This window comes from Stegastes partitus, unplaced genomic scaffold (assembly GCF_000690725.1).
Source record: "Stegastes partitus isolate 25-593 unplaced genomic scaffold, Stegastes_partitus-1.0.2 Scaffold1073, whole genome shotgun sequence".
NCBI classification, from domain to species: Eukaryota; Metazoa; Chordata; class Actinopteri; family Pomacentridae; genus Stegastes; species Stegastes partitus.
The window spans coordinates 1-11,528 of record NW_007578804.1 but is presented as its reverse complement, the minus strand read 5'-3'; the positions used below and the strand labels follow the sequence as shown (position 1 = coordinate 11,528).

The 11,528-nt window shown below is 42.7% G+C and overlaps 1 protein-coding gene across 1 annotated transcript; it reads left to right on the top strand.

Annotated features, from left to right (window-relative positions):
- The first annotated feature begins 585 nt into the window (after positions 1 to 585).
- Positions 586 to 11,434, top strand: rcc2 (regulator of chromosome condensation 2). The gene is made up of 13 exons (XM_008295717.1): positions 586 to 658; positions 1,772 to 1,986; positions 2,551 to 2,644; positions 5,453 to 5,596; positions 5,701 to 5,832; positions 5,995 to 6,083; positions 6,786 to 6,900; positions 7,283 to 7,449; positions 7,625 to 7,805; positions 7,970 to 8,075; positions 8,919 to 8,991; positions 9,773 to 9,850; positions 10,283 to 11,434. Exons 2-13 carry the CDS (start codon positions 1,786 to 1,788, stop codon positions 10,385 to 10,387), a joined length of 1,485 nt encoding a protein of 494 aa, XP_008293939.1. The 5' UTR covers positions 586 to 658; positions 1,772 to 1,785; the 3' UTR covers positions 10,388 to 11,434.
- The last annotated feature ends 94 nt before the right edge of the window (positions 11,435 to 11,528 follow it).

Genomic DNA, 11,528 nt, shown 5'->3' with positions numbered 1-11,528 from the left:
ACTGGACAGGCTGATTTCACAGAAGTGTGACTGACTTGAAGTTACAGCGTTGTTTAGGTGTTCCCTTTATGTTTTTTTGAGCGGTGCACTTCTTGTGCTGTGCAGAGACACTAACACACAGCGGATAGCTCTATTTGACTATTCTTGTAGAAAACATTGAGGAAAAGTCTGTTGGAAATCTGCAAAATAATAAGAATGAAAACGTTGGTTACAGTTTTCTGTTATGCCATCATAACAGCATGATTTCTGTATTTTTATTATTTTTTTACAACATTATTTATGATTAAGAAAAACACAAATTCAGAAGTTTGTCAAAGACAGAAAAAAACACGAATGCAAAAGTCCTCAAACACTCATACTTTAAGTATTTTTTATTATTATTTGGATTATTTTATTCGTCTGTAAAACTTTTCTGCAGAGGAGGCACAACTTTTCTGAGACCCAGTGGCGCTTTACTTGCGGTTCTCTGGTTCCCTGGCGGCGACAAGCAGCGTACAGCGGATTATTTCTGCGTCCAGTCGCATGTATGGGTGAGTGCCTGGTTTCCTGTATGAATACTAAATACAAACCACGTGGTGTGAAAGCAGACTGCAGCTTCTTTTGTTCAAATCAATCAAACCGGAGACGGACAGAGAGCTGCTGAATCAGGAAATCGCCGGTATATGATTTATTCTTTTTGCCGTATTTCAACAGAAATAACATTTTATTCACTCGAGATTACACCTCTTGTGCGTACGCTAGACTTAAAAAAAACACATCCGGTTGAGAAAATACTTGAAAAGTTTTTTTTTGTTGTTGTTGTAGCATCGTTTTGTGTAACGTTAGTGTCCATGTCTTTATTTAGAGAGTCTGTTAGCATACAGCGTTAGCTTCGTCAAGCTCATCAGTGGCATATTTCTGCAAATTTGACCCAATCTTGTTTTTACGCCGGGTTTAAGGATGTGTAGCGTTTTTGTAAAGCATACAAACTTTGTCTAACTCGTTTCGCGAACATTTTAACTTCACACGCCGTGCGTTAGCTCGACAGCTAGCTTGCTTCGTACCCATTATGCGAACAAAGAGCGACAGAGGTTAGCTTAAAGACGCTAGCAGCTAGCCACCAGACGGAGCTCACTGTGTTGTAGTTCGCTGCTAGTTTTTACTTTCCAACGGTAGTTTCTTGTGTCTGTCGATAAAACGTCTGTAAAAAATTATTAATTTGAGTAAATTTGCCAAATTTGAGTAGCCGGTACGTGACAATAGAGGCAAAGGAGCCGCTTGAAATGTCGTATAATAAACTTCTTCGAGCGTCATTTAAAGATAGCACAGCCGGGTTTAGTGTGTTTTTAAAAGGATATAAAAGTTTTTGTTGAAGTTTGTAAAGTTACAAAAAGTAGAATGATAAAAGTCCTTGATTTTTATTTTTTATTTTTATTATAATGGCGTCTGTTGTGCCGCAACTTGCTGACGAGTTTGTATAGTTTGTATTATTCGATGGTGCTTTTAAATGGTCTTTTCAGTTGGGAACGTATTCATTGTGGTGCCGTGGATGTTTTTTTAAAATTTTTATTCCCATTGTGTTGTGCTGTTTTTCAGCCATTGGTGGTTCTATGATTCATACTCAACTACAAGCTATTCTTGTGTTTTTTCCTCCCCTCTGCCTTGTTCCTAACATGTCCTGTGGTGTTTTGAACATTTGACTTTAGGTTCAATTACACATTATTGTTGCTCTTTATAGGAACTAATCACTGCCTCTTTCTTTCTTTCTTCCCCCCCCTCTCATCAACAACAGCTTCTGGTTGAACGATGCCACGTAAGAAGGTGACAGATGTCTCAGGGAACGGTGGGATGAAAAAGAAGAGGGCCAGTGGCAAAAGGAAAGAGAGGGACTTCAGCAGCGACGACGAGTTCGACTTCGAGCAGGAGAACAACAAGAAACCTGGCAAACCCGCTGCCAAGTCCGGCCTGCAGCCCGTCACCGTCGCAGATGATGTCAAAGAGAAAATAGTGGGTTTGATGCATCCTTCAACAACTTGCTGCCTGGTTTAAGCAGAAATGTGTTGAAATCTTAAAACCCCCGTTAAGGGTATAACTAGAAAAGAAACGACAAACGTGGGTCACATTTTTTTCCTCCCTAATTCTAACCGATTAAGTCGTGAGAATATTGAATAAGTATAATAATAAGTTCAGTTTTCTTTATTCTAGTTTTGCACCTACTTGTGCTTTAGCGTTGTTTTCCCCTTCGTGTACCACAATATGACCCTTGGCATAGAATTTAGCTTCTTCCTTTATCTGCTTTCTGATAAAAATACTCAGATGTTCTTTGCGGTGAAGAGTTGCAGTGTTTCCTTACAGTGTACAAGGATGGATTACTTGTGTGTGACTATTTAAGGAAAATTATTATGGTGAACGTACCTCCATATTTTCTCCTAAATGTCAAACGTCCCTATAATTAAAACACAGAAGCTATGATTCAGCTGCTGAACCGGTTTAAGCTTATGCAACCATTTGTGAGGGTTTTTATTTTTTTATTTTATTCTGTTATTGACCAAGTGTTCTTCCTTTCTACAGAAACTCGATTGCCCAAAGGTAAAAGGTCAACTGCTCATCTTTGGAGCCACCAATTGGGATCTGATTGGAAGAAAGGAGGTGCCCAAGCAACAAGGTAGGGCATTTTTAAAATGGCTGGTCCTAAATCTGCGACTGATTACGTCCCCTTTTTGTCTCATCAGCTTGATTCTTATCTGAAGTATGAGTGACAAACGTGATCTATCATATAAAAGCCTTTTTATAAGAATCATTTCTAAATGCAAGAGAAGGAAGCTGGTATGCTTCACACGTACCCGTCGTCTCATTTTTCAGTTTGTGCATCCTCGATTCCTTTCCCTTGCTTCCTCAGAATGCTGAGTTTCTTCTTTTTCTGTCTGGAGCACGAGAATGTTTCCCTAAAAAAATGAACTTTTAAAGCGAGTCAGGATCCAGACTGGCTTTTTGAGAGTCGCATTTGTGCAAGTGAGGAGTGATAATTAGCCTGTTTTAGAGCTCTTTTGACCAGCGTAGCTTCTGTGTTTCCCCATTGTGATTGAAAGTAGTGCTTCATCTTCTTCAACAGCTCAAAAGACAAGAAGAGGGAGAGGCTCCAACTCAGACAAACTAGATGATGAGAGTGGAAGCTAGTTCATATCGACAGGGCCAGTGAAGAAGGAAAACTTTAAAATACAGAGCAGGATTTTGGCTTCCCACAACTAGATTAACACGACTGACAGCACTAGTAGCATTTGTAATGTCTTCATAGGAACTTCTGCTCAGACAATAGCCCGTGCAGACAAAGCCACTTGGTTTCAACTTGGGTAAATCTGACATTTTAACCCCTTATTTCACACTCTTGTCACACACGAGCTGCTGCACTACAGTAACTGTGTGGGGAACAGGCAAACACTTAGTGACTGTAGCTTCCTGAAATATTCTTCTCACATTTAAGTTGTCACGCCTGGTGCACGACAGAAAACCTGCGTTGTTGCCTTAGATGCTGCACAAAGATACTGTTTTTTTTTTTTTTTGTGAAGACGTACACATAATTACAACTGCAAAATGTCATTTTCACGTTCCCATTTCTGCAAGGATTAAACACAGGTGCATGTTAACCAGTGGACTTTAGAGGTCATGGTAGTTGTGTTGTACCTGACACAAACCCGAGGCTGAGATCCACCACTGGATGAGATGCGAAAGGGTTGGATAGGGAATTCTGATCAGGCCCATCTTGAGTTGTTGGACACAATGTGAAGGGTTTGATTTGATGTATGGATTTTTTTTTTTTTAACCAGCGGATTATCCAGACCCCTCTCTGTCGTATGCCGACAACATGTAGGAACTCGTACAAGCAAAAGATTGATCAGGTTTTCCTCTGTGTCTACAGTAGAGAACCAAAAGGCTAAATGCAACCACATGCTAGGTGTACATGTGTCTTTTTGTTTGGGATGCACTTGCCACGTATGTGTCAGAGCCGGTGGGATCCTGTTAATTGATTGTGACAGTAATGTCTATTCATATGCATGCATGTTTCTGCGCTGCCCCACCCCCAACCCCCCGAGCCCTGCAGCAGGCCTACTGATGCCTGGGGCAGGCTGTGCGCTGCCTTGTTTTATTCTTGACTCGCTATTCTGGTATACACTGATAAATTTGCTTTGTTGAAACTGGATGGGGGGTTGGGGGTGTCGGCTGGAGCAGCTGCATAGACAAAGACGGTCTATCAATCGATGATGTTGGGCTCACCAAGGCGTCAACATCACATTCAGATCTTCTTTTTTTTTGTGCTGCATTTATATATATATATATAGAAAAAAAATGCATTTGCCATTTTTAGCACTGCTTGTGGAAGTGTAGCAGCAGCAGTTTGTCTCGAGTTGAAAGTGAAAGTAGACTGCGTGTGTTTCTTTTGAACTTCCTATTTATCTGAGTGATCCAGCTTGGTGCAAGTAAGCGCACTTCATTTCAGTAGTCCTATGATGACGGCATCGTTGTTAAATCTAAGTATTACTTGCATTTTTTTTCCTCCTGTCAAATTCCTTTTTGTTTGACGGACAAGGCTGGTGTTGGCCAATATTGTTCCTATTGTTTGCGGTGCACATCCAACGTGCAGATCCCAGCCAACACTTTGTTGGTTCATGTCAAGTAGTGTTTGACTTCAGTGTCTGTGGCTTTCAGCTCCAGGCTTTCTGAAGAGGTACATCTTTTAAAGCAGCTTGTGCGTATATATTGTTCTTTTTTTTGTTTGCTTGAGATAATATCAATCAAACTGAAGTTGAGTGGATTTGACTCAGTAGAAATGACATGACAACAATAGAGATAGCTTAATTTTGATTGACATGGTCTCAGGTAGACGATGGAGATGTTGTTTTTTTTTTTAAAGGTTTGTGAAGATTGGGTTATCTGTTTAACTCTTCATATATATACATACACTGTACCTTTTAAGAAGGACTCAGTACATTTCAAAAACAGCAAGTAATTGTAGTTTTTATAAAATGAGAATAAAACCTCTGTTGGGTACTACTTTCAGTAGCAGATTAAAAAGCCTCGGTGCTCTATTGAGCACATCTGTCGTTATACACTACTGTGTGTGTTTATATAAAGAATGGAACATACTACCTAACACTATGCCTCACAGATGTGTTGAGGTTTTTGGACCACAGTCACAATGATGTCAGTGTCATAAACAAGTTGGAAAGATTGAGGGCCACGGTTCAGTTGAGCGGGCATTTTTGATCCAACTGTGTTGAGTTCAGACTCCAGTTTTATGTCCTTGTCTGTCCCTGATGCATCATGTTATAATATGTTCATGTAATTCTCTCTCCATGTATACTGTGGTCAGTGAACAAAATAAGGGGATAAAGTAACATTTGGTTTGTGTTGACAAATGGGGAGTGTGTCAGACGGATGTCTTCTAATTTGATGTGCGATCTGTCTTTGTATGCAGCTGCGTTTCGCAACCTGGGTCAGAATCTGTGGGGTCCTCACCGCTACGGCTGCCTGAATGATGTCCAGGTCAGCTGCGTGGTGTCTGGTCCCTGTGCTGCCCACAGTCTCCTCATGACCACTGAGGGCAAGCTGTGGAGCTGGGGTAAGTAACGTGTTCAGTAGCATCGTAGGGAGGTTTGCATCAGTGTTTGAGTTCAGAGTGGAAGGAATTAACCACCGCTGACCTCTTGGTTCCTGCCTCCTCAGGTCGTAATGACAAAGGTCAGCTGGGACACGGCGACACCAAGCGTCTGGAGGCTCCTAAGCTAATCGAGGCTTTGGCAGAGCATGTGATTGTTTCTGCAGCCTGTGGACGCAATCACACCCTGGCACTCACAGGTAGGCTGAACCCAGATGTGTCCTGTCATCAAGGGTGTCGGGGTTATTATTCCAGCCAAACTACGTCAATGTAGTGGTCAAAGAATGGAGTTTTCTGAAAAATCTGAACTCCACTTGTCATCGCTCTGTGTTTGTAAATGTGCTGATGCCATTCTTTTTCAGAGGATGGCAGTGTCTACTCTTTTGGTGAGAACAAGTTGGGCCAGCTCGGCCAAGGCAACCAGACTGATGCAGTCCTGAGCCCAGCACCGGTAAGCCATCACTAAAGTGGTTCAGATGTGTGCTACCTGTTTCGGCCTTAAAGTGTTGCTGTAGAGGTCACAAACGTATACCGTATAGTAACTATAGCGACTGACACGTATGACATCAGTGGGCTGCTGCTTTGCTGTGGCTGCTTGTGTCGATGCGATTTTTGCTTTGGTAGTTTCTGCCCACACCGGAACCCACAGTTGACATGAATGTGGCGCAGCTTCTGTGATAGCAGCTTCAGCCGTAATTATGATCACAGCAGCAGTAACATCCTGAACTCCACCATTCCTGTCTTGAGCACAGACACAACACAGCAGACAAGTTGTATCGTCTATGGTCGTAGTGGTGGGTAGGATTTGATAGATTGCGTAGTTCTCACCAAGAAGCTATTTATCCGTGTTGCTGATTAGATAAATGACCATGCCTCAAGGCTCTTTAGCCGTTGCTGTCCATCCTGCAGTTTAGCGATGGTGACAAGAAAACACCTGCATCACAGGTTCAACCGTCCAGTAACACTTTCTAAACAGTCCCAGTTTAGAATTGTCAGATCTATTTCAGAATATCATGGCCATAGCAGGAATCAAGCGTGGCAGACAGTTGTGGATCAGAGCGGATAGCAGTTTGCAAAAGAAGCCTGTAGCCGACGACGTAGTAGGCATTCTGGTGTGCTGTCTTCATAGTCCACCTTGTCTCTCTCCCTGTAGATTTCCTACAACGGCCAGCCCTTGGTGAAGGTAGCCTGCGGTGCCGAGTTCAGCATGGTTGTGGACTGCAAAGGAAACCTGTACTCCTTCGGCTGCCCCGAGTACGGACAGCTAGGTAAGCTCACAACATGCAAGGACGTCTGTTGTTTTGATTGTGTTAGCTTCCTTTATGGTGCGTTTGCATCACTTGGTGGTTAGTTTTTATTATAGGAGAATATCTGGTGCTGCTTATAGCTGATGAAAGCCAAATGTGGAAGATGACGTGTGTAAGCTACATATTAAAACATGCAGTCAAGTAATTGTCAAAAGATAAAGAACTTTAGTCTGTAGATTACCCACTCGGGAGCAGTTTATGTGCAGCGTTTATTAAAATGCAAGCACCAGGAATTTTAAGCTCTCATTACTGACATTGGAAGCTGCCTCAACACACAGCACTGATTAGACCAGGCTAGGTTTTATATTTTCATAGCATTGACACTTCATCTGTGTCACTGCAGGTCACAACAGTGACGGGAAGTTCATAGCTCGCGCCCAGCGCATCGAGTTTGACTGTGAGCTCATCCCTCGTCGTGTTGCCATCTTCATTGAGAAGTCTAAGGATGGCCAGGTCATCCCTGTGCCCAACGTGGTGGTCAGAGATGTGGCCTGTGGCGCCAACCACACGGTGAGAAAATACACTAAAAACAAATTACACAGTTATCTTTCTATAGATAGCCTGTGATTGTTCCAGCAGGGCTTACAGACTGCTGCCGTTACCCCGTTTGCTGTGGCTGTTGATACCACAGCATTAAATATAGTCATATAATTATCTGTGTGTGTGTGTTTGTGTGTGTGTGCAGCTGGTCCTGGACTCTCAGAAGCGAGTGTTCAGCTGGGGTTTCGGTGGTTACGGGCGTCTGGGTCACACAGAGCAGAAGGACGAGATGGTTCCCCGACTGGTTAAACTTTTTGACTTCCCTGGACGAGGTGCCAGTATGATCTATACGGGATACCAGTGCTCATTCGCCGTCAGTGAGATGGGTACGAACGGAGCACGTCAATTTCAACTTGTTGTTTGACTTTAACTGATGCTCAGCCAAGAGCTCTAAATGTTAAATACCAAATGTTAAGTCACAGTCATTTCTACAGTAAATGATGCTGGGTACATTTGTTTATGTCTGATCAGCTGATGTGGTGTTTTGCAGGGGGCCTGTTTTTCTGGGGAGTGACAAACACTTCCAGAGAGTCAACCATGTACCCCAAAGCTGTGCAGGATCTGTGTGGCTGGAAGATCCGCAGCCTGGCATGTGGGTGAGTGCTGACGTTGATCCAGTGTCACGTTTTGATGTTGTGACAGGCTGCTGGGGGTTAATACAGGTCGTACATGCTCATAGCCGACTACCAAGGACAGTTCAGTAAGGTCAACTCTCTGACCCATTGGTGTATCGGAAAGCTTTGACTTGTGCTGTAAACAAAGTGGGTTTAAGGTTTTAGGTCGTCCCACAAACAGCTAGTCTGAAGTAAAAACTCTCTGATGTTCGATACCAGTTCTGACACCACAGCAACAAATAAACTAGTTAGATGAATGCATTTCCGCATTAACTGTTAATTCTTTGATAAAACTTCGGGTTGGAGCCAAGTAGTAATAATAATAATAAATGACAGTACTGTGATGTGCATTAATATTGTGCCACAAAATGATAACTAACTATTTTATAATAATTTAGCATTTCTGCTGTGTAATATGTGCAAAAAGGAACCCAAGTGGGCCATTCCATCTCAAACCATGACGCCTGTCGACCCACTTTCGGCACAATTTTTCGCACATTGAAATTTGAGACTTAGTTTGAACGACAGCATCTCAAGAACTAAGATAACAGATGACAGACATCTGAAATATAGGACCCATAAACCAAATTCTTTCCAATTGTAGGTAAGTTAAAATGTGAAAAAGCACTTTCTAGCGTACATTAACAAAAACAATGATAATCCAAATGTCAACTAGTGATATTTTCTGAACCGTATGTGGTTGCATTTTACAAAAATACAAAATAAAACAAATAGGATATGTTGTAATAGAAAATACAAGGTCACAAAAATGAAAAGAAAGTTATTCTAAACTGAGTCTAACTCTGTATATTTTGTATTTGACAGGAAGAGCAGCATCATCATTGCTGCAGATGAGAGTACGATCAGCTGGGGCCCTTCACCCACATTTGGAGAGCTGGTAAGACCCGAGTCATCCCACTTGATGTCTGTTAACCACGTTTACTGCTTTCAGCCCACTATTAATGTCCACTGGAGCAAATACAGTCGAGTTGTTAATGACAGTCTGCCACTGTAGGAAAATCCACAAAATCCTCTTGTGTTACAGTAAAACTTTGCAGCGTCTCTTCGGTCTTGCTTCTGTTTCACCTTCACTTAAATCTTCAGCTTATTCAACACTCTGCCGCCCGTCTCCTCACCCACACCCACTCACGGATCACATCACCTCCGTCCTCCAACATCTCCACTGGCTCCCTGTCAAACAATGCATCAAGATCCTCCTCCTCACCTACAAAGCCCTCCATCATCTGGCCCCCTCCTACCTCACAGACCTGCTCCAGCCCCTCACGGTCCTCCTCTGCTCACCTCCTCGCCCCACCCTCTGGAACTCCATCTCCCATCTGACCTCCACACATTCAAGCCTCCTTTAAAAAGTCACCTTTTCAAGATCGCTTTTAATGTTTAACTGTTTTACTTTTTTTTTTTTTTTTTTGCTTTTTTTCTTTTTTTTTTTTTTTTTTTTTTTTTTATCTGTTTTTTTTTTTCCTTTTTTTTTTTTTGTTTTTTTGTTTTGTCCTGTTTTGCGCGTCTTTGGTTTTTTTGAAAGGGGTTTGAAAAAAATAAATGTGTTATTATTATTTCCCTTGAAGATAAGTCCGATAATGATAATATTTCTAGACGTTGGCCGTCGTGTCGTGAGTCAGGAGCTGAGCATTGATTGCATCTCGTCATTTGTCTTTCAGGGATACGGAGACAACAAACCCAAATCCTCCACCACCGCCCAAGAGGTTAAGACTTTGGATGGCGTCTACGTTGAGCAGGTCAGTTTCTGATACGTCCCTCCCTCTGGCAGGAAATGCATCAAGAACGTCCACCCTCATTCTTCACATTTGAAAATCACCTTCTCTCAGTTTTGGTCCTTTTCATTCACGCTGAGGAAATGGAGGGTTTTGAGAAGGCTCACCTGAGTGGATAAACTTAAACAGCAGTGTGCCGGCATGCTAGCAGCGCTGTCAGGCTGCACTTGCACTGTGCTCCATTTGTATTCGAGGTTAGAAAATTCCAAACGCAACATTCAAATTCTGAGCTCACAGTTCACACATGTAAGCAATCAATATGGCTAACGGGGAGAAACGCATCTTGAGGTTATCGCACATTTCACATCAATTTTGAAAGAGGATCAAACCATCACATGCATTAGAATTACATGTCTAGTAATACTAACATCACTGTGTGTTGTGTTGCTTTTGCAGGTGGTGATGGGCTACTCTCACTCTCTGGTAATCGCCAGACAGGACACTCAGCAGGAAGAGGAGAAGCTGAAAAAGCTTCCCGAGTACAACCCCCGAACAATCTGAGCGGCCCTCCAGCAGCGACACCTCAACCCGTTTCACTGGAGCAGAGACCGGCGATGCTGAGCAGGAACACCACGCCTGTTCGGTCACTGCTGGTCACAGCGGTGTACTGGTGAGATGGTTGAGTTCGGGGGGAGGCGCTCTCAAGTCTGCAGGATATCCGCACATCTCAACTACTGGCAAACTGGCTCCACACCAATTTGGACACTGAAATCAGAGAAGATGAGGCTGGAGACGGACAGATGCTCTGGATGGTCCAGCTCTCACAATAAAAGGTCAAGATATCGTCACTTCCCACCTCGAGTGAACCTGTAGCAGTTTGCTCCCAGAACTTCACACCTAGCAGAGTCGTGCTTCCCCAAACCCCCCTTTTCCATTTTGTAATACAGTCAAACATTCATGTCTTCACATCACGTTCTGTTGTTTTCTTCATTGCAGTATTTGAAATGATAGTTGTTTGTCACATTTACGGGTGCTACAGCAGGACCCTCAGTCTTTTCCTACTGGGAGGTTTTCAAAGACCAACACTCCATACCTGTGCCTTTTTCTACGTGTATGGACGTCTTCTTTGTGTTGTTCAGAGGATCAGTTGATCAGTCTGATTTTAGTTTATTTGGCAGTGTTACTATGTGTGTGAATCTGCCACAGATTACAATCAGGAATTGGAACATGATGTTCTGAGTTAGTGCACTCCACTCAAGGTTACATTCCTTTTGTTATTGTTCAGTGTTTGCATCGAGGATGCACACCTCAGTCCTTCCAAGACCACAGTGTCTGCTAGCTCTTACCTTTGCTAATTTGATTAATTCCGACTATTCCAACGCTCAAAGCGGTTTCACAAGCAGTTCAGAACTTCTAGAACCAACAATACACTGTCCGGCACTGGCTCGGTGCGTCAAAGTGTGTCGGAAACCAAGACGTGTTCTTGTTTTTCAAAAACAGCGAGGTGTTTTCCACTTATCTGTACTGCATTCTTTTTTTATGGTGAAATTTCTCTGGGTTACATTGTTTTATCATAGAAATGGTTAAATAAAGATTCATGTAAATTGATTTGCAGCCCTCTGCTTGTGTTACATCTGTGCTGTTTGTCTTAGTCACAGTTGCAGTTGACATCATTTTTAGGGTCCGAGCACCCAAAAGGGTG